This window comes from Lepidothrix coronata, unplaced genomic scaffold (assembly GCF_001604755.1).
Source record: "Lepidothrix coronata isolate B3197 unplaced genomic scaffold, Lepidothrix_coronata-1.0 Scaffold12, whole genome shotgun sequence".
NCBI lineage: Eukaryota > Metazoa > Chordata > Aves > Passeriformes > Pipridae > Lepidothrix > Lepidothrix coronata.
In genome coordinates, this window is record NW_016690192.1 from 8969095 (window position 1) to 8992466 (window position 23372).

The 23372-nt window shown below is 39.0% G+C and overlaps 1 protein-coding gene across 3 annotated transcripts; it reads left to right on the forward strand.

The window, feature by feature from the left end:
- The first annotated feature begins 624 nt into the window (after nt 1–624).
- Nucleotides 625–23101, forward strand: SH3GLB1 (SH3 domain containing GRB2 like endophilin B1). Of its 3 annotated transcripts, none has more exons than XM_017805597.1 (10): nt 625–871; nt 5731–5872; nt 8442–8570; nt 9951–10084; nt 10468–10560; nt 13378–13401; nt 15761–15850; nt 16306–16406; nt 21383–21614; nt 22629–23101. In XM_017805597.1, exons 1-10 carry the CDS (start codon nt 800–802, stop codon nt 22734–22736), a joined length of 1125 nt encoding a protein of 374 aa, XP_017661086.1. In that variant the 5' UTR covers nt 625–799; the 3' UTR covers nt 22737–23101. The 3 variants fall into 3 exon arrangements, with proteins under 3 accessions (XP_017661086.1, XP_017661087.1, XP_017661088.1); XM_017805599.1 differs by lacking the exon at nt 625–871 and adding an exon at nt 1238–1350; XM_017805598.1 differs by lacking the exon at nt 13378–13401.
- Nucleotides 23102–23372: the final 271 nt, after the last annotated feature.

The window sequence follows — 23372 nt, forward strand, 5'->3', positions numbered from 1 at the left end:
TCCTAAAAAATTAATCCCCAGCTTACATTTTCACGGTCTATCTGAAAACTATTTTTTCGTGAAGACAAGGTTTCACTTACAAAAGCCAGGACTCAAAAAAAGGGAGCGGGGGCGAGACTTCGCCTCCCCGGGCCGGGTTCGGGGGTGCCAGTCCCTGGGACAGGCCGGGCCGCAGCCCGCGGGAGCGGCTGGGCTTCCCCGCCTGGGGTCGGGGACAGACGTGCCCGGGTGGTCACCTCCGCCTGCACGAGGGGACCCTGCCTGTGCCGCCCGCCCCGCCAGTGAGTCCTTACGGTAAAGGCCGCGACCGGCTCAGAGAGCCTCCCTCTCCCGGGGCTGGCGGGCAGCCGGACTCGCCCCGGAGCAGCCGCAGCCTCGGGGCCGCCGATAACGCCCGGGAATCCTCGGGCCGAGGACACTGCCAGGGCACGAGGGGGGTCCCCCCGCAGCCGGACACAGCAGCCGGACACACCACCAACCCCATTCCACCCCGCCCACTGTCCCCTCACGGCAGCGCGGGGCGGAACGGAGCTGGGCCGGGGCGGGGCCGGAGCCGGGGCAGAGCAGCGGCCAGGGCGGAGCAGGGCCGGGCCTGAGGCGGAGCGGGGGCCGGGGCGGAGCCGGCGCCGCCGCCGCTCCCCGGCCGATCCGGGCCCTGGGCTGACGCCGCGGCCTCGCCAATCCGCTGTGGCCGGGCCGGGCCCGGCACCGCCCCCGGCGGCGCCCACAGGGACGGGCCGTAGCGGCCGCCGCCGCCGCGGGTGCCCGGGCTGAGTCAGCGCCCCCGCCCCCGCCGAAGATGAACATCATGGACTTCAATGTGAAGAAGCTGGCGGCCGACGCGGGCACCTTCCTGAGCCGCGCCGTGCAGGTACGGACCGCCCGGCCCTGCTGGGGCCTCGCCGGGACGGGGCTCCGCCGGGCGGCCCCAGCCGGAGACGGGGCCGAGGCCGCGGGTGTCTCCGCGGGGCCGCCGCCGCTTGTCCCGGCGCGGGGCGCTGGGCTCCGCCCCGGGGCCGGGAGGGGCCGGGCTGGCTGCCGGGTCCGCCGCGGGCTCCCGGCTCGGGGCAGCGCCAGGCCCGGCTGCACCGGAGGGGGCGAGGCCGGAGCTGTGGCCGGGCCGGCCGGCGATGGGCGGCTCCGAGCGGCCTCCTCGGGCCGGTCCTGCGGCCGCGGGCGGGGCAGGCCCGGGGTTCTCCGGGCGGACCGCACAACAGCAGCCTCGGGGGGCTGAAACTGCCCAAGGTCAGACCGGCAAGAGGGGAGAAGGCGTCAGGGTTGGGAGGGCAGGGTGCGTAGGCATCAGCTGCCGGGAGACACGGCCGGACTTTGTGCGTGCAAAGGACAAAGGTGTGTCTCGCCTGAAATAAGCTGCGGGTTTTACTATCTGCTAGAAACGTATCCATGCCGCTGCATGATCGGTAAAAGTCGAGCTCTGATGCTGCACACGAAAGCCTGGTATGAGTCTGCTTGGGCGTTTTGTTTTGTTAGAGCTTTAGTATCGTTTTTAGGCTTGTTTGATAGCACATTGTTTCCGGATCGGTCTTCCCCTTTCTTCACGGTAAGGGCACTATAATTGGCTTTTGTTCCTCAGCGCTTGTCTTGAGCCATAATCCCTTTTCTTTATATAATCAAACTTGAACAGATTTCCTGTAGGGAGGTGGACATCCAAGCAGTGTATAGTAATCCACTTTGGTATCTCATGAGTTCTCGCTGGGTCACAGTCATGTTTGGAGCATGATTAACGTTATCTCGTCTGATCGGTCTGATGTATTGCTCTAAACCTCAATATTCAAGGAGAACCAATGATCAGCAGCACAGCAGAGCTCTGAAAATGCAAACTTGTCAAAAAACGTTGTTCAAATTTAAATGAATTTAAAGCAATCATTGTAGCTTCTCTTTGTGATAGAGGTATTTCCATGCTTCCCCCCCCACCTCGGCTTCTTCCAGGTTTACTTGTATCCCAGACTGACTCTTCCTTTCTAGCCTCCACTTTCCCTTTTCTTGTTGGACAAGGGAAAAAAAAGGAGATGGAGTTTCACCCTTCATTGTAAGATCTTGTGATGGGACCTTGTGATTTCATTATTTTATCTTGGCTTTTTCTGTTCAAATCAACCGACTACTTTAATGTAGATTTTTGCAGTCTGTCATGGTTTAAAGGTGGTGTGAACTGGGGTTTACTCCATTATGTTCTGTCAGCATTGTTGGTTTACATCTGAATATTAGTTTTCTGTGTAACCTAAACGAAAATTCAGTGGATATGTGGAAGCAATAATTTTGCTCTACCAGCTGCCACTTCCCCCTAAACCAAGAAATTTAATGAAGCCATTGAGAGGGAGAAACAAATCCCTAAGGTGTTCTTATGGTCTGAGTAACTCGTGTTCTGTGCGCAGCTGTTGCTTCCCCTATCGTTTTGGGGGTTTTGTGGGTTTTTTTATTTGGTTGGTTGGTTTTTTAAAGTACTATGTAAGGCCTATAGATATTATCGACAGGTAATAATTTTGTAAATTTTAAAAAATATCATATGGATCCAGATTTTGAATCCTCCAGTAAAAATTGCAGTTCTGTATGTTGAGTGCAACTCTTACATTAAGGCATTGCTGGATGATGTGACCTGACACTAGTCACTTTGGGATATTGGAAACAACCCCCCACCAAACCCTATGGAACAGTTCAGCAGCGTAAAGTGGCATGTAGGAAAATCACTTAAAATTTCCATTTCAACTTAGAAGACTTGCAAGTGTTTGCAAGGGAATGGCTTGCAAGTGTTTCACAGGCGTATCAGACTCTTTTGCAAGGGGGTTGGGACTGTTTTACCCACAATCAATGATACTCATGTTCCAAGAAACCTGTTCCTTCTGTGGATGAGATTATACTGTGTTCAGACTGCCACATTCTAGTTAGTAATCTGCAGAAAAATCAAGCTGAATGGCCATTTTCAATCAAAGCCTACCCTTCCTTCTGGCAGGCAGATGATGCTTGAAGGAGTCGTTCTCAGTCTGTTTTGCAGTAGTTGCAATTTGTGGAACAAAGTAGCAAGTGGTTATAGTTAGTGGTATTTGAGGTGAAATAAGTACTGCCATTGAGTGTTGCAATAGGAATGCGAGTTCTTCCTCATGTCAGGCTGGGTAATTGACAGGATGCCTATGCAGCAGATCCAAGGACTCCCTGAAACAACATCTCAGCCTTGGCCATATTGATCTTCATCACTGGTCTACTCTGGCCTCCAACTGGGAGGTCTGGAGACACACAATCCATAATGCTGCTGCTTCCTTTGAGAACGCACGCAGGATCACTCTAGAGGAGAAGAGACAACACAGAAAGAATCGTGTCTTGCCGATACCATCCAAGGAGTCTTTCTGCTGTGCCTTTTGCAACCGGACTTGTCTATCTCGCACTGGCCTCTTCAGCCACCAGCGTGCTTGTAACAAACGTGGGTAGAGCCCTTCCCAAATCATCGTTCACGAAACCCAGCCATGATGATGATGTGCAGCAGTTGGGAGTGAGTTGGGCTTTTACTCTTTGGTAGCAGAAGCACTTTTATTGTCCATGACTTCAGGTAAAAGTTAGAGGCTTGTCTTAATGTAATTTCTCCTTCTAGCGATTTTGCAATGTGGACTTGAAGTGGTGATGGGGCTGTGATAACCCAGTTGTGTACAAACCAGTGCAATTTCCATGTGTGTGAACTGTCACTGTCAGGCAGCTCGTGTGTATATTTTGAATTTAATACAGACGGATGTATATGGTCTAGATGGCTTACTGATATGATTTGTTCCAGCAAGTGCTTACATTAGGTATCTCTTTGTGACCTGTTTTAAGCTTTAGTAAAAAGAAAATTAAAACTTTTAGAACTCCAATCCAAGTAGAAAATAATTAGTCTTTCCCTGTTTTGGGACGATTTTTCTAAGCAGAAGAAAAATTCTTGATTTGTAGGACCACCTTCCTCATTCTTATCCTCAAGAGATGCAGTATTATCTGAAAAAGGACATAAATCAGAAAGATCAGTTCAGATTTAGGTTTTGGAGTAAGTGAGATGGGAAATCAGAGTGGCAGCATTGTTGCATTACACTGATGCTGGAAACAACGCTTCTGTCAAACTACTATTGAACACACTGCTTGGTATTGCCAAAATTAGGCTTTTTCTTGAAGTGTATATGTGAAATCTAACATTGTGGTCTTCACTAAGCAATCTTCACACTTCTGAGAAGCTTTATGGAAATATTAATAGGAAAGCCCATGTAATATACAAATATTCTTCTCTGTAATTAGTAAAAATTAATTCCAAACCCATTTTTACTGTATTATAATGAATCTATATGTAGTTTTTGAGAACAACCTACAGTTCCTGACATATTTTTGAAAGCCTTTTAAACAGTAGTAGTAATACATTAATGAATAAATTCCATTCTTCTCTATACTGCAATTGAATTTCTCACAAATGCAGTTTGCTTTTATGTGGAACTGCAAATGCCACAGCATTTATCTAGAATTTAGATGTGCATACTGTCAAAGTTGGGTTTATTCTACATGTGATGGAAATTCAAATGAACTTAGACAATGCAATTTACTTGTATTGTATTGTTTCTTACTGCCCACCAAAGAACTTGTTAAGAATGAAGTTTGACAGTCAGAATGCTTCCAGTCCTGTTATGTTCTTAATTGGTAAGCTTGTTAGAGACTTAATCATAAGCCAAATTCTCCTGAAAATGCCTGACCTTGAACAACAGGCTGTCAAGTGATGAGATCATCATCATCATGAGGAACTACTGCTCTGAAGGGAGGCAGGCTAAACCCTCAGTTCCGGTTTTGCTTGGTTCCCTACTGTGAAACGTGGAGCTTCCCCCTCTCCCAGAGAACATTGATTGAAGTCCAAGCTGTTCATGGATTAATAAGACTTGGCGTGAATTTTGTATGAAGTGAAATGAATTGCCTGATGTGTTTATTTAGCTAAACAGAGTTAGATTGTATTTTATTGTCACTGAAATCGCAGCTTGGCTGAGAACAGCAGAGGTCATCTTACTGTTTCTGTAAGGTGACAGGATCAGTTATATCTAAACAGTTTATCAAACACTGGTTTGTCCTATTCTAAAAAGCAAAACACCTCCCACCTAGAGATATTTATTTCACAACTTCCCAAGGAAGTTTCTTTTAGCTTTTAATCCTTGTCTTTAGAAGCTTTCTCTAACGTCTAATTTTAATTTAAATCTTGATGCTGAGGTTTAAACTCACTATTTTTGTCCTCTTTGCTATAGACAGGACATCTTTTTCAGTACACCCAAGGTAGCTGCAATGAGAGTCTGTTTTGTCTCCAGGTTTTACTGTGGAAGAGTTGCCAAACAATTACAAAATATACAAGACTGAAGTAATCTTTTAATTTTCTTCATGACCTCTGGTCTTTCATTTTGGCTTATGTTTTAAAGCACATGGCAAAATTGGACAAAATGAGAACTCTCAGTACCATGTTGAGCAGAGGATTTCTTCATAATGTAAATTACCTTCCTCATCTTGATCTAACATTCTCCCACCCTTTTTTTTTTTCCTGATAGTGAAGGTGTGTTTTTGAACTTAACAACTTCCAAATTTGTTGTTAGATTTTTATTGATGACTGGGTAATGAATGGTTAGATCTTTTAAAACATAATCTTCAGACTAATATAAGTGACTGTTTTCAATTTGTCCTGGAAAATTATTTCTGTGAACTAACAGTGTATTCAACCTCACTAACTTGCAGTTCACGGAAGAAAAGCTTGGTCAGGCAGAGAAGACTGAACTGGATGCTCACCTGGAGAACCTTCTCAGCAAAGCAGAATGCACTAAATTGTGGACAGAAAAAATAATGAAACAAACAGAAGTATTATTGCAGCCAAATCCAAGTAAGGAGACCTTCAGGTTTTTGTTTTCAACTTTTGAGTGAATAGATTTGCCGATGGAAATGTTTATTACAATAGCTATTGCTGAAGTTATGACTAATGTAATGACTAAATGTAGCAGTTTTAAATTTTTAAGTGTTATGGTGTTATGGAAAGCACATTTTGAAGAGCTAGGGAGAATCGGAGACACTGTACCAATTGGTGGTATGTCCTTAACCCTTCAAATGGGAAAAACTTTAGACAGCTCTTTGAACTGTAGCATTGGTTCCATACTCTGGTCAGTCTCAGGCTGACAGGTTTTTTTATAAGTTGCCTGTTTAATTGAATTTCCCACTCTAATTCCAGATATCTTGGGTAGCTCTAAGAACTCTGAAGTTCCTCATGGGGTAGATACGATGGCTCAAGAAACTACATTACTAATTCATTACTTTAAACTCTCTGCACAGTACAATTCAGACTGAAGCAGGCAACATGAACTGAAATACCTGTCTTTAACAATTCCATTACTAAAGAATGGTTAGATTGATGCACCCTGCTTAGGCAATACAAAAAAAGGTCAAATATGATTTCTTCACTGTTGAATCTCTTACTGTAATAGTAACAGAAAAAGACATGGGTAGAGGAAATGTAGTTTTATGGTGTGTTAATTTTGTTTCTAAAATTGCTGCTATGTGTAGTAATGTTGATGAGGTGTTTTAGACTCATCCTGCAGTTGTGCTAGAGTTGGGAGCTGTAGGAATTAGCTTAGTGTATAGATCTAGATTTCAAGTCAAGACCTGGTCACTAGTTACTGGGTGAACTCCTGTACTGAAAAAATCTAAACCTCCTTTAGGTTTGATCGCCTGATAAAATTATAATGCTGCTACTACCTCTGCACTGAAAACATAAATATTCTTACAGTGACATACTGAGCTAGGATTTATTAGTAAAGGTAAATCATACGCTGCTAGCACTTCTTTAATGCCAAGTAGATAAATTCTTTGTAATGTTGATATTTGAAGTATTACTTTGGAAATCTGCTGCATCTTTTAGTTCCATAAAAACAGTATTTAAAAACCAAACCAACTAATCCTGTGGGAAGAATGCAGGTACAACTTGCAGAATATTCTAACTCAAATTTTTACTTTTGTCTAGGCCAGAGGGAATAGTTGTGTTTTTCATTCAATTAAGTACTTGCAATATCTATTGGACTTTTTCAGAAAATTGTAAGCTTAGAATATTGAAGCACTAACTGGTGGCTAGTGGAACTGTGTGAAGAAGTTTCAGTAGAAGGCTAATATGTGGTAGTATCTCAGTTATGCTGACCAGGCCATTTTCTGATGGCTAAAAATACTCAGTGCTACGCAATGGTCTTTGTCTGTGAATGTAACTTCAGCTGTTTGGTGGCCTACTGGGGAGAAGGATCACATGCTGCAGAGCTGCTTTTGGTGGTTGTTCAATGAAGTGACCCTGTCTAGGGGACGAAAAATCACTTTCAATCCCATTTTTAATTGTACCTTTAAGTCAGACCCATGTAATATTCCAATAATTTTAGATCACTTTTCGGTTCTTTTGTGATTTAGGGAAAAATAAATGTCATGGTTTGAGTAAAGAAAATAAATAAATTTTTATTATTTTTGGTTCACCCTTGGTGCCAGAGAATGTGCTGGTACCTATGTTTGTCTGTGTCAGGTTAATTTTTGTGACCTTCATGAGAGAGTAGTTATTTATTCCAGTGCTATTGAAAGTTGTCCAACAAGTATTATTTTGATTGCGTCAGAATGGCAGGTTTGTCCATTGGAAAGCTGCTTTGTGGTTGTCTGTACTATTGCAGGCTGAAATTAGTTCATACCAACTGTATAAATAAAGCCAGCTGCGTGGGAAATCAAAGCAATTGGTCAGAGAAATCAGGTATTGTATCTGAGGAGTTTGATTTTGTAATTAACAGGATCCCTGTTCATGTGTGTGAGGTTTTTTTCACCTGAGAAGGGCACAGTGGCTTAATATTATGATAGATGGATATTCGTGTTCATATAGTCTCAACAGGTTTTTCTGATAATTTTGTTGCTCAAACTAAGAAAAGATAGGAATGAAACACTTTCTTACAGCTTTGAGGGTTTCTTCCAGAGTGTTTCAAGGGAGCAGGGGAAGTGGGGAATCAAACTTTCAGAACATCTTAATAGGGGACCTGCAGTAGTTGTTGAACTTAATTCCTACTCTGCTAATTCTAATGAACAATTTTGGCAATTTTTTTTTCTGAAGGGGGAACAAAAGACTATTTTTTAAGGAGAAACATTTTGTTATGCTCTCACAATTAAGACTTCTGATCAAAAAAGCTGAAAAGGGAGAGGAAAAGTATAATTTTTCACTTTCACAGATGGCTCTAGGAAACACTTGAACGTAGCGTGGCAAACATGGAACACAATTGGTTTCAAAGAACAGAATCTTCAGCTTAACATTGTTCACTTAATGCTGAGTTTAATGGCTGGATTTTCAAATTTATTTTGTGTTTCTTTTTTTCTTCAGTTTGTTTGTTTCTCTTTCTAACTTGTGCTTTAAATGGCAGTAATTATTCAAAAGAAATGTTTTTTAGATGCCAGAATAGAAGAATTTGTCTATGAGAAGCTGGATCGCAAAGCACCAAGTCGCATGAATAATCCAGAGTTACTAGGCCAGTATATGATTGATGCTGGGAATGAATTTGGCCCAGGAACAGCCTACGGTAAGTAGAAGCAGAAAAAGCACAGATATAATTTTTCTTTAAACAATATAAAGTGATATTTCTTGTCCTCCTCTAGATAAAACAGTTCAATGACATTTGTAACAGTTTGAGATGACTTGCTGTGCATCTTTGAGCCTTAGGAGATCAATGATGATGTTTCTATCCAAATCTAAGAATTGAACCTGCTGTTGGAATGGTATCCATTTTTGTGGATGGATAATTTTCTTACCAGAACAAATGATTCTGGAATTTAATTTCTTAGTGTTTTCTACAACTCTTAAAATTCCTGATAACTGTAGCTGTTAATTTAACTTAAGCAACTGGAAAACATAGGTGTCTGTATATATAATAGTCTGCAAAGTTTGATAGTTCACTCTCTTCAGTTACTTTCTTCAAAATTACAGTGGGAGGGAAAACTTTTCTTCTGTGAAGAATGAGTCCTTTATCTGCAAATAATGATCTTCCTTTTGAAATGAAGGAAAGTGCCATTACAAAAAAGTAAATGTTTTGTAGAAGTCTTATGGGTACAAAATCAATAATGGCAGGCTTTGTTCCTCTTACTTCCACATGATTTTGTGTATCTGTGGCCTTCCTTCTGACCATCAGCCTCAAGTCTTGCTTTTTAACATCAAATAGAGTTGTACTTAGAGGCACACTGTCCCTTAAGTTGCAGAATTTTTTGAATTCAGGCAAATAACATAATCTGTTAGCATAAAGATAGATACACTGTTGTGTTTCATGCAGTGTCACAAAGTATTTTAGTTCTCTGAAAACTTAGTGTCCTTTCTAGCTAAGCCATGTCATCCTATTGAAATTACTCTTGATACACCATCTTCAGTTTCAATACCTAACTTGCAAACAAACTTCAAAGTATTGTTCACTTATTATACAAATGTATATTTAGAAGGTGGAGCAGATGGGGACAAGGAGAAGTACATAATTTTACAATAGCTAAATAAGCTTTTTCCTTGCTACCAGCTACTCTTGACTTAAACAAAAATGTTGTCTGGGGGAAGGAAATTGTTGGATTAAAATAAGTAGGTATGATACCCGGTTCTGAAATAGGTGTTCAGTATGGAGTTGCCATGGTGTCACTTCTACAGTGCTGTATCTGTTCTCATTGAGATCTTGCCTTGATCTGTGATTGTCCTTAGTAAAAATGGTTTGGCTTGGTGTTTGGGTGCTTGTTTAGGGTTTTGTTTGTTTGTTTTTATGGGGGTTTTTTTTGTACCTGATTTGGTTTTCTTTTGAAAGCCCTTGTCATGGCATTGGATTATCTTTCAAAGTGCTGGCCTAAACTTTTCTGACTGTATCAACCTGTTGTATTAACTACCTGCCTGAATCACTATAAAATTAAAATATTCTTTTTTTCCTTTGCAGGAAATGCACTCATTAAATGTGGAGAAACACAAAAGCGAATTGGGACAGCAGACAGGGAACTAATTCAAACTTCTGCTATAAACTTTCTCACTCCCCTAAGAAACTTTATTGAAGGGGACTACAAAACTATTACTGTAAGTTGAACTGTACATTCTTCAGCATTTCACACCAGTTGTAACTATCAGTCTTCAAAATGTAGGAGTTGATAATGGTGTTTTATTGCTTTCCTCAAGCTAATGTAGAAAAACTTGAGTAAAATATTTGCCTTTGGTGTATTTTCTTTGCTTTTGCCCAGGTAAAATCAAAATAATTATGAAAACTCGCATTTGGTAATTGTTCTACTGAAAGTATGTATATCTAGTATAAAATGTGTGAGAATAGTTAGGATCTAATTCTCTCTCTTCAGCTGAAGAACCTTTTTGTATGTGATACTTCATTAAAAAAATTTCAGAGTAGACAGGCTTTTGCTTGTCAGTATGTGTACCTGTTCTCACAAACTAACCTAACTGACTTCCAGAAAGAACGTAAACTCTTACAAAATAAGAGACTGGATTTGGATGCTGCAAAAACCAGACTGAAGAAGGCAAAAGTTGCAGAAGCTCGAGCTGCAGTAAGTAGAGGTTTTTTTAAACTTGTCCATAACTTTGAAACTTATTGATTTATATTTATCAACTTGACTTCTTGGTTATGTTTCCAGTCCTAGCTTCTTACCCTTGTTATTTTTCTAGATACTTTTGTAAGAAATGCCTCAGTGGAACACAAGGAAATAAAAGTGAATTACTGATCAAGGTCTTTAAAAGTCTTCTACTTTTGAATATTCCATCAGGTTGAACTTACTACTTCTATACTAGATGAATCTATACTGCCAAAAATGACTTGCTACAATCTGTCAATATGGGTGTAAATATAAATACTCGAATCTCTGCAAATGTTGGAGCATATATATAACTACTTTCAACTGATGAACCTACCTATACTTAACTTCTATATGAAATATATTTGTGGTTTTGCTCTTTACGTATTGCTTTCACACCACCAGAGGTGAGACTCTTAAACTCACATCACTTAACTATTCTTATTCCCTCAAAAAATGCTTGCTCAAGGAAATTAAACTGAAAAAAAATTACTGCTTTTTAAACTCTTAAAATGCCTCTAAACCTTACTTTCTAAAGCAATGAAAAGACCACAAGGAAATTGTTCCTCTTGAGCTTTGTATTAAAATAATATATATATTATACTTGAGTTTTAGTTCTATCACCAGTGCAATCATCCAGAGCTAAGTAAAAGTTTGCTGCTGCTACTACTTGACCACTCCTGAGTGTCATATAACAAGTAATTTGCAGTTTTATGCACAAATAATTTAGTGCTGGTAGAGCATGAAACTCTAAGCCTTTTCACTACTTTGTCTACGCTTTTAATTTTAATTACCTTTTGACAGCACTATGCATGTTTAATAAGTATCAGATTGTAGAATTCCAGGAGAAATAACAAAATTGCACCTCTACTTTATCTGCTGCTATATAGAAATGAGAATTAACCTGGATATGGATGTGATGTAAATGGTTCATATTTTGCTGGCTCACTTATTTATAAAGAAAAGACTTAATAAACAGGTCTGGACTGATAGGTTAGCAAAGTGTATAGAGTTATGATGACAGCTTTTGTTTTACTATTTTCTTAGACAGGATAAAGTGATAAATTACATTTACATATTATTATTTTTTCCCTGTTCTAAAAATACATAATATTTGAAAATTACTTCTCCCATGCTTACTGTACAACTGAAATAGCTTAGATCAGTGTTTAAAATAGAAATCTAAACTATTTTGTATATCTGTATGCAGTTCACAGTCTTGGTTAGCTTAAATTTGCAGTGCTTTGTGCCGATAATCTATTCACCTGCTATATTCACAGTGTTGTAACTTGCTTTTGTCTTTTATCTATACATTTAAGCAACTAAACACTTCTCAGCCTGAAGAGAATAACATTATGGTAAATGTCTCTTACGTGCTCAACTTGCTGCATGTAAAATGGCTAAAGGTTTGTTGGCCTCCTGTGTTCATTCATTTCCCTGTCAAATGTTTCCTCTTGCTATCCAGCTTGTTTTGGTCTTGTTTAGATGTTTTCCATTTTAAAATGGATTGGTACAGTGCACTAGATGCACTTAAGTCAGTACAGCATTGGGTGTTGTTTTTATCAGATTACTTCTGATAATCTGAAATATTCAGTATATTATATTCTAATTTCTATGAAAGTAAACTTAAGATACAAAGGTGATTTTTCACTTCTGAAATTATTTTCACCCACTGGAGGGAAAGGAATGATTTAATTTTCCTATCTTTTTAATGTGAGTACAAGTGGATTATGTGCAATAGACAGAAATATGTAGAAATTACTCCTTTCAAGCAAAGTGTTACAAATAGCTGCAACTGAATAATGGTCACAGAAATTAATGGCTTAACTTAGAGTACAATATATCCTAAACTTGTCTAGAGGACTCATTAGTGCAGCTGGTTTTAGCACCATAATTGTGAAAGCAGAAAAGAAAGGTGTTAATTATGTACAGGCATAGACTGTGCTGTCCAGCCTGTCCTGGTTTGGGTCTTGGATCTGCACAGCATATTGGGTCTCATCTCCATTAGTGTTCCAGATATCTCAGTTGTGATCAGATAGAAGAGCAAATAAAATTGTTTGTTACAATTTGCTTCTGCAACCTCTATACACATTTCTTCCTGCAAAACTCATGATTGTGTCATCATCTTAAAACTGCAGAAAATGAAGGTTAAAGGAAAACCACATTGTAAGAGGGAATTGGAAAAGCAAGCTGAAGTAATTAACTTTTAGAGTAAATCCTTTGCAGTTCTATGATATTACTGTACAGCTTGCTACTACTTTATTACTCAGTTTGAGATACCTCTGTAGCATTTTTAATTAAATTTAGGTTTCAATAAAAGTGCTTGTGAAATAGAAAACTGGTATTGAAATTAGCAAGAGAAAGCATTTATCTGTTTCAGTGTAAAAATGAGAATAGCTTTCCATAGTTTTCCATTATTATAACACAAAAGGTAACTTAAATTCATCCTAAAGTAATTTAGTTTGTCTGATTCATGTCATTTTCTAAGTAGTTATGTCTTATGTTGTAATAGCTTGTTTTAAATAGATTCTTGTGATATGTAACTTCTACAAGTCATGCTCTCTTCAGTATCTAACTTATTTCACAGATGTAGTGCTATCCATACTCATTGTAGCTTCATTGTATATGAAGGACTTTGGGTGACTGATTTATAGCACTCCTTAAAGCCCTGTGAAGTTCTGAGGAAAGGAAAGTAGTTAAAAGCCAAAATATGGTTACATGCTGTAATAAAGTACAACCAATATCTAAGTTTGTATGTTTTTATTTTTTCCCCCCACTCTTAATGCTGACTAGATATGGGCTGAGGAAGTGACAAAAGTAAGTAAACAATTTAAAAATTGCAGAATTCTGAAACCATAAGTTGTGCTAGTCTACTTTAATAAAGGATATCACATATTGTTGATTTCAGTCTAGTGCTGGCAGCCTGGTGCATTACATCAGAATTCACTGTTCCCTCCAGGGTCTTTCAGGTTTCAGTGGCAAAACAATGCCCGAGGCTTGTTTTATAGTAAGCTGTTTCTGGCTGTCACTTAATGCCAGTACTATATGATTCTCATGTGACAAGATACAACAGAAAAAGAACTACAGGACTTGTCCCTCAAAATTTAATGGTATAATATCCTATTAAAAATGACCTGTTAAGAATGAGCTTATTTGAAAATTTTCAAAAGGTTTAGGTCTAGTAATGGAAATTGTCCCAAAGACACTGATCTTCAGCTTTCACCCAGAACATGGAACACTCCACCTTTCTCCCCGGTGTCACTAGACCTTCAGCAACTGAAGCTGGGGGTAGGCACATCTGAAAACTCCACCTGCACTGAAATCTGATTCATAAGCTTAGCATTAATCTTGAGATGTGGGTTGCAGCCTTCTGTTGTCATCCTTTGCACAGGGACAAACTCGGTGGATCTAATGGCATGTTTGTCAAAGCTGCTCTGGTGTCATGGGAAGGCCTGTTCTTAGGCCCACTGGCTCTGACAAACCAGTATTGGGAGCAAGTTGCAAGAGGGTGTGCTAACAGTGAAGAAGAGATTCCTTGGTGGAGTTTTGTAGAGGAGGGGTAATTAAAATTAGGTCAATAGGAGGACAGCAGGGTCCGTGAAGTATGGTTTCTAGAGGAGGACTAGCTGGGTAGCTGTGGGAGGTATAAGGAATTGCCATTAGAAGCTGGGATGTGCAGCTTTGAAATCTTGGGAGTTGTGAGAGAAAATAAATGAAGACTTTTTCTATTCCAACTTCTTGTGACTTGTGGTGCAAACAGGGGAGTATGAGTGTGAGTTCAAGGGGAAGGAGGCATTTAGAAATTGAACTGTAAAAGATTTAATAGGAAAATTCTAAGATTCTTTCCTCAACAAACTTAGAAAACCTAATTAGTTTGTAACTTGATACAAACACTGCTATCTCAGTTTCAAGTAAGAAGCACACAGTTCTCTCTAGTTGCTTCCTCACTGTTTAATTAATGTGTAAGCCTTCCCAGCTGCAGTGACTTCAGATGGAAAAACATTTCTTGGGTAACTGCATCATTCTTCTGTACTCTTTTCTGAGATTCTATGTGACTTTTCCTATTGATTAACATTAGCTGAATGCAAGAACAGAATGTTTGGAAGCACATAAAATGATTTTGAAACCAGCGTTTTATTGGTATCACCTCATTAAGTTTCATGAAAATATATTTCCTCTGTTTTGTTGCAAATAGTAAATGCTGCATCTTGGACTTAATGCCGATTTTAGCCCTTGAGTTTGTTTTTAGAAGCAAGGCATTAAATGCATATGAACATTGAAGCATGGTAATCCAGATTCCAGGCTGAGGACATTCTGTCTTGGAACAATGAATCTTTGATAGTAGAATACATATTACGTATTTGTGTGTTTAGTATCCTTTTTTCTTTGCCCCCAAAGAAGTACTCTAAAGTAACTTTGGCTTGTGCTAGGTTGAAGTTGTTTAAAACTACTGTAACATTGACAAGTTATTTAAAAATTGCTGAGAAGGATATGTAACAAGGAATAAATTTGCATTGTTCAAATATGAGACTTCTATTCAGTAATTTTAGAGAACTTTAATTGAAGTTAGAACATTTGGTGTAGTTCAGATTTATTTATTTTCAAAGACTCTTCAGTTACAAGCTCCAGAAATAGTTGTAGTAGTTTGGTGGCCAGAATAAGACATTAAATTATTAGATATCCTGATAAAACTTAATATCAAAGATTTATGTACAGCTGATTGCTGTGCAGTTTCCTGGAAAAAATAATGAGATTTACCCTGAATTATTTCATCAGAGACCTGTTAACGTACAGAAAAAAATGACATTATTTATGGCTGCCACTGGTATGCTGACAGAACCCCTGGTGCAGACACTGTTACGCCAGTGAACGCTTGGTCTGTTATGGGAGAGATGGGATAATACTGCTGGCAGAAAAATGCCTTTCTTTTGCATATGTAGTAGGTGTCTGATAATAAAGGTGCTTGTTGTGTATACAGGGCCTCAACATTTTTGAACCCGTAATGCAATTATTCTTTTTGCCTAGTGAAGGTCTGCAAAGAAAAAGCACATTTCAAACACCTAAGCTTGTGATGAATGCATTTGTATGATCAGTTCTGAATAACATGGGACTGTTGCCATGGGAAGGTGTAGCAGAGAGCGCTGTACAAATACCTCATGTGTGTTCTTCCTTTTAGTCTGAACAGGAAGTACGAATTACTCAGAGTGAATTTGACCGTCAAGCAGAGATAACCAGACTTCTGCTGGAAGGAATCAGCAGCACACATGTGAGTACCCAAAAGGGGGAAAGTCAATGTCAGGGCACTTCCTAAAAATAGCTACAGTGAACTGCTTGGCAACTTTGGGCTGTGAGGTTTCACTTCAGTGCATTAAACCATTAAACTGTGGGGGGTTTTATTTTTTTTGAATTCTAATTTAGCATCCACTGAATTGAACTTTAGTTTCCCATTTATCTTTAGAATGCAGGAGCTTTCATTTTCATCCTTTATGTTCAGCTTCCCATTTGTCAGATCAATTGAGTGTTGAAATGACAAAAACATGTGCTCAGATATGTTAATTTTTGTGGAATTTTATCCTGGTTACCTGGTGAATCCAGGCACTATGTCTATCTGGTGTTAATCCCTAAGTGCCAGTATTGGCATTAGCACCTAGGTGGCTACTCTTTCTAATGCAGCATAGTACTCTTATAGACTAAAAACCTGAATTCTTTGCTGTGTTACAGGCACATCATCTCCGCTGTCTGAATGACTTTGTTGAAGCTCAGATGACCTATTATGCACAATGTTACCAATATATGTTGGATCTCCAGAAACAGCTTGGAAGGTAGTAACACTGTATAAAGCACTTAGAAAAAAATGTTTCTTTTTTCCTGAAGTTATGAATAGTAGGAAAACTTACACTGATATAACAGTGGTGAACATACAGGCATGCTGGACTGAAAGGAAATATATCTGTTCTCAGGTAATGGATATGTAATTACCTAAGTGCAAGTACTTCCCTAAGCATACACACAGCACTAATGCCTTTTGAGGGTTGATTTACTGACATTTTGTGTATCTTGTAATTGAGGAAGGTGAGTCCTCGGTAACCTCATTTAATGGCACAAAAAGCAATTTCTAGAGATTTATTTGTAATCATTCAGTTGTCTTATGCTTCATGCTACTGAACTGCTGTGCAATGTGGGAAAAGTTTTTATACTGCCTATGAATTCCTGTTGCCTCTTTATTTGCTACGGGGCACTACCTGATTTTCAGTGAAACCCTGTTCTCCACCGTGAGTTGCCAGCACAGATATTGTATCTGGGGAGAAATGTAGTTCACAATATCCGTAATCCAGAGCACTCACAGGGGAATGAGCAAATTGGTCTAGTTTGACTGTTTCATGAGTTTAGCGTTTTTAAAGTAAGAGAAGAACCTGATGTTAGTTTGTGCTTATAATCCTTTCTGTGTGATTGGTGGGGATGTAGAGAGATCTACATACTTGCTTTTCATAAAGTTTCCCCATTCTAATTCTTCACAAATCAGCCTTTCTTAGGGTTATACAGATCATGTTATTTAGATGAGTGTATGCACTGAAGGATTGTCTGCGCTTAGAAGTTTACTGTAGTGTTTGTTCTAAATAACTGTCTCTAAGGTATCGCTGTTTATGTTTTCCACGACAAGGAAGTAAAAACAAAAGTGTTCTTGAGTCTTATCCTTTTCCTGAGTTTCAACTTCCTGTGGCATTTGATTTCCTTTCCTCAGTTTGTTTGAATGTGTAGTTTAAAGACTTTTTTTTTAGCCTTGAAAAAGACTTTAAACTACTAAAGTGTAGTCTTTAAAACTTTTGGTCTTTAAAACTTTAATCTTAAAAAAAGCTACATTTTTGAAGTTACATTCCATGGAAAGAAGTACTGAACTATAAAATGTGGCAACACACAAAAACAGGTTGTAGAATTGAAAGCTTAAAAATAAAGATATACTGTATTAAGAAAAAACAACTCTTAAATTAGAAATTAAGTGAAATATATTTACACAACTATTTTGAGATGATATTTTTAAAATGTTTACTCTTATCCTAGTGTATTTACTAAACAGAAAGCCTTAAACATAATATCCTTATTCTAAGAAAGAACATATTCCTATTTAAAATCTGCTGTAGTATAGCTTGTCCCAGAACAGCTGTCTTTGTTTAAAATTTGTGTAAGCTGCTACCAGGCATAAAAAAGTGTATCTGAAGAAAATACTGCCTTTAGAAAAACAGAAGAATGTCTTTTTGTGGCTGTGATCTGATTAGTATTTTTAATAAAATTAGTATGACTGCTAGAAGACCAAAAGCATGGAAGCTTTGCAAAATTCTAAATGCCTCAAACAGTCAAATGAAGTTTCTCCACCTATGTGGATTAAAATAGTTATGATATTAAATCTTGGGTGTGTCTTTCCTTCCTTGTGCAAGGGAGTGCCACTAAACTGTAACAAAGAGCACTGGGACAGGGTCTCAAGTTGTGCTCCTTGCTTTGGGAGAGTTTCTCCATTTGTAGGTATGTGGTGCATAGCAATTGCATTAAATAAACAGATGAACAGGGTTTGTGTACTGCACTCCCTTCCCTCTGTTGTGTGTAGGCAGATGCAGTATCAAATAAACAGCTTAGGCAGCTCAGCTACATTTTGGTTATATTTGCCAGCACTCTGGTGGTTGGCACATAGTGCTCAGTTACACGTGTTCTTTTCACACATCTAAGAATGATATTGTGCAATATTCTCATATGAGAGCCGAGAACTGTGAATGACTTAGCTTTGTTTTGAGGTGGTTGATGGACCAAAGGTGTTCAGCCTCTAAGCGTCATAGTTTGTTACTTGAAACAGAAACCTGATTTTCAGAGTTGATGCGTATTATGTTTTCCCTGGGTCAGGATCTAGGGCATGAACCCTGTCCCAGTTCACACTGAGACTATTCAAGATCCAAAGCTGAGCACTGATGGTAGTCTCCAGAGCCAGCTATAGGGAAGGTGGGGAGAAAACTTGTGCTCAGTTCTCTTTATGTAAATAGACATGTTTCTACAGATGTTTCTCTTTGAGATGGCACCAGCTGCTTACCTCTGTACTGCCTCTCCCTCCTGTGGGACTGCATTGATTCTTTAAATCAAATCTCCGTTTTTTTTTTTAGTTCCTCAGAATGAGCTAAACAAATCTGTTTCAAATATTCTGATACTCTGACTGCTTTTTTTCTTTCTGATAACTGCTTTTGCTCTGAAGTTTCTCAGCTTCCCTGACAGACAAACCTAACCTTTGGCATAATTATTTTTTCAGATTACCCATTACTAGTCCCCTACTCTACAAGCTGTGAAACTTGTGTTACTCAAGCATTCAAAAAAAAAAAAAAATTCCAGACAACCTCTGTATAGCTGAAGCTTTCCAGTAACATGCCTACATATGGTTTTGCAAAGAGAGTGAGACTTAATGCTTTACTGATTGACAGAGTGGTTATAAAGTTTTGGTTTTCTCTTCCACTGACTGTGCAAACCAGTGACCCTTTGAACTGAGCAGAATGACTTACAAGTAATTACTGTGTTAACAGAGAACAGGTTTAGCAGTATATTAAGCAGTCATTTAGCTATATTGAGAAACAGCTGATTGTCATTTAAAATTAAATCCCTTTGTTTGAATGCCAACTAATCAAGTAATAAATACATCATGAAGTACAGCTGAGTTATACTTACAAAAATGTGGGGTCTAGTTTTGCCTCCCTTTCTTCTGCTTATTTGGTTTGTCAGGGAACCTGGTGAACTAGTTTGAAAAATTAATGTAGCAAATGAAAAAAAATATAAATTTGTGGAGTTGAAGTCTCTTTTGGTGAGTTGAACCAGGTCTTTATGATCAAGTGAGGTCAAGGTAAGCCAGACAGGGAAGTGGTACTTCCTTCTCTGCACAGTAGTAAACTGCTAATGGTCTCCTGAAGTCTTCCCAATTTTTATATGCAATTCAGTCTGACTGTAAAGGGGCTAGTGCTGTCCTTCATGATACGCTGCTCTTTCCCTTTGCTCACATACAAATAATTGCATGACTGCAAGGCGAACATGTTTGAAAAGATGTTCTGATGAAAAGTTAGCACTCTTCTTGATTTTTGGTTAGATCCAATTGAATCAAAAGCAACAGATCTGACTCTAATGACAGAGAATGAACATTTGTGCTAAAATGGGGTAGAGGAGTGGGGCCACCCTGTTTGGTGGCAGTGTGCATTTACCAGGTTAAGTATAGGGTGAATCTGTAACTGTGTGTGCAGGACTGCTGCAGCTGTTACAGATTTGAGCTGCCTTGCCAAAGATTAGTCAGTTTATTGATGGGTTTAGTTTTCACCTGCATCAGCTCCCTAAAACAGCTCCTCTTATGAGCATATGAGCACCAGTAATGCTGCAGATGTGGTTATGGGAATGTACTGCTCTGGATTTATATGGTAAAAGTTGCTACTGAACTGCATCTTCAGAAGTCACCTAACTGGGGAGCATAGGTGGGAAGTGATGAGATGAGACTTTCTGGCAGGTTCATATGCATGATGTGGATAGGTCTCCATTATATCAAAAGAGTAGGCAAAAAAAAGGGGGGGATGTAATATGTCCATGTCCAGGCATCTGTGTAGAAGGACTCATAAGAGAAATTACATGTGGGAATTAAGTGGGCAAAAGAAAGGAAGGAAATGCAGCTACAGTTCCACATCATCATGACTCAGTCTAAATCCTAGTAGCTGAACTTCTTTCACTGCATTGGCTCTGCCAACTTCAAAACCTTCATTGACCTACTCTTCAGGTAGAATCAGATGAGTGTTACAACAAAGAAAGCAGAGGGACAAGAAATTGCTGTATCAGCTGCTAAATAAATAAGTTTAGTCTGCCGTGGAACTGCATCCCAGGATGTAGGGCAGAGTGACATGAGAGAATCTCAGAGCTCTTCATTACCTCCTAGGCTGTTCCATTCTTCCTACCCTACTGCCCTGAAATCCCTTGCTGCTTTGCTCTCTCTCCTTTCTGCTCTTTCCACTTTTCAGCCATGTTATTCTGTCCTGTCACTGGTATCCACTCTGGCACTCATCACAGTTTTTTGTGATTCAGCTCATTAAGTAGAAGATTATAGACATTTTTTCCCTTTTTTTTTCTGTCAGGTTAATGAGTTTAATTGACTTCATGGAAGGGTCTGGCAAGTACTACAGCTGGCACTGAGCAAGTAGCAGCCTGACCTAGAAAGGAGGAGCTTAACTCGATATAAGTTCATCTTTAGTGTAACGAATATTTTTGTTTTACAGCATGCAGTTAGCTAAATCAATGAACAGATTTAGATTATAAAAATAGTTGTGTGGTTTTTCTTGCTTTCAGAGAGAGGCTGTGCTTTTAACTTGCATTATATTTCCCTGATCCCTGGTTTGTCAGCACAATCTTTTGTAACTGTGTAATTGAGGAATGAGCAGGAGGGGGTGGAGGCTACTTTTACTGGCAGAGCTGTCAAAAGAAATGTTTATTAAAATACAGTCTGAATTAAGTTTGACCAACAGTGCTTTGTTGGTTTTGCCTTTTTTTTTAAGAGGCAAATATCGAGGTTTTTTAAGGTTGCAGTATTTATTTTAAATTATACTGGTTTGATTTATACTGCAGATCAGGAACAAATATCTTTATTTAGGTTATACAAATATCAGTACTATTCCATTACTGCTGTCCACTTATGTTTATTGCCGATAAAAATCAGAATGCTAATTTAGGCACAGAGGCACATGTAGCGCCCTATGTAAAACAGATTCACTCAGAACACTTTTTGTTTTGTTTTCTCTCACAGCTTTCCATCTACTTTCCTCTCTAACAACAATCAGTCCTCCACAACTCCTGTGCAGAGTCTTTCTACTCCCTCAGTCTTGGCCTCAGCCTCTGCTTCATTGCCTTCAGTAAGCAACTCAGTCGTTACTTCAGGCATCAGTGAACTGAAGTCGTCAAGTGGCAGCAGGAAAGCAAGAGTTCTCTATGATTATGATGCTGCAAACAGCAGTGAATTATCGCTACTTGCAGATGAGGTAAGAGTTTTCTATGTACCTTGATCATTTGAAAGTAAAATAGGAATGCTTATGAGTAGCCAGTTCAGATGTGTTACATCAAAAAATTTGTGTAGTTGATTTTTTTAAAGTTAAACTTCAGCAGTACTCTTGGAACATTATCCTGTACCTATATATGCTAATATTCCATAGTGAGAGTTAACATTAATTACACCAGGTTAGCTTGCAAGAACATTTGCTAGACAATCAGGATGCTGTTCTGCTGTCTGCTTGTCACCACACCTTTAACACCATTATCAGTATGATTAGACTTTCAAATGTGAAATATTGTAATTTGGGAAGAATATGAAAATACAACCAACTACTTCTTTTAATGATGGAGGTTGTGTTGTGTTTATTCCTGTTCCAATTCAATTGCACTCTTAAGTCAGAGAGTCTATACAAAGCAGGTGGAGATAGATGGTGAAGCAGAGTGCTGGAACAGAGTTCCACCTGGTAGTTCCACTGTAGCTTAGCCCTGAAGAAGAGCATCCAAAAACCAGAATTTCAGACTTTTGGGGTTTTTAAATGTGCATTACTTAAATGTCTCTATTTGATTTTTTTCTGACCTAGACAGTGACTTAGATAGAAGCTGTGGCCTCAGATTTTCTGTGAAGAGGTAGCACATCAACACCATCTGTTTTTCTGTCATGCACTTGGAGATCCAATGAACTTTCTTTCAGATTGCCTGTTAAAGTTGAGGGTGATACACAAGATTTATAGATAAAGTCTAATAGAAATGAAGTAGTAATGAATAGAATTTCATCAGAAAAATGGGACTTTAAAATATGCTACTTTGCCTGTTCTTTTCTATGGACCAGTGAAATAATTTTTATGAGCATTAGATTATGTTCCATGGATGCTAATATTAAATGCACTGCTTAGCTTAGTTAATCTCAATTCTAAGACATTGGAAATCACATGAAGATAGACTGTAACTATTTTCCATGCAAAGAAAGTTTATAAGAATGTGTTTCTGTTTGTTTTTTTTTTTAGGTGATAACAGTGTACAGTATCCCTGGCATGGATTCAGACTGGCTGATGGGTGAAAGGGGAAATCAGAAAGGCAAAGTGCCTATTACTTATTTAGAACTGCTAAACTAAATGGTTGGCCTGAATAGAGACTGTCAATTATGGCAACACCATATTTATATACAATTAACGTTATGTAAGCAGGTTTATGTGTCTTCCATGTTATTGTCTTGAGGGACAAATACCAGCCATTAAAAACTGGCTTTTCTGCCAGCATGGTTGCATGGTCAATACTCTATTCAAACTTAATGTGTTTAAAGCTTTTACTTCATGTGCCAAGAACGTTTCCTACAGATTTGTTTCTACTGAAGTTTTCACTAATACAAGCTTTTACTTTTGAGTAATCTAGATTGAAAGCAGGAGGTACTGTTTTCTACTGAAATTTTTCATTAATGGCAAAGCTTTTCTTCACATAAAATAAACTTATTGTGAACTGATGCAGGTGTAATGCACATTATTTGAATAACTAAAACCAAATGTGAAACATAAACGATATGGTTCTCTCTGAAGTTCAAATGTGCTGAGGCATTCATGGCTGGCTGCTGAGTGTCTTGTGCATTTAGTCACCTTTGAAAACTTAAGGCAAGTTCCCAGTATGCTGAGATTTTAAACTGCACCTAGGTGGATTGACACAAGCTAGTGACATATATTCTGACTTGTTTTGAACCTTGCCTTGTATTTTTTCCCTTTAACTGCTTTCCAGAAAAG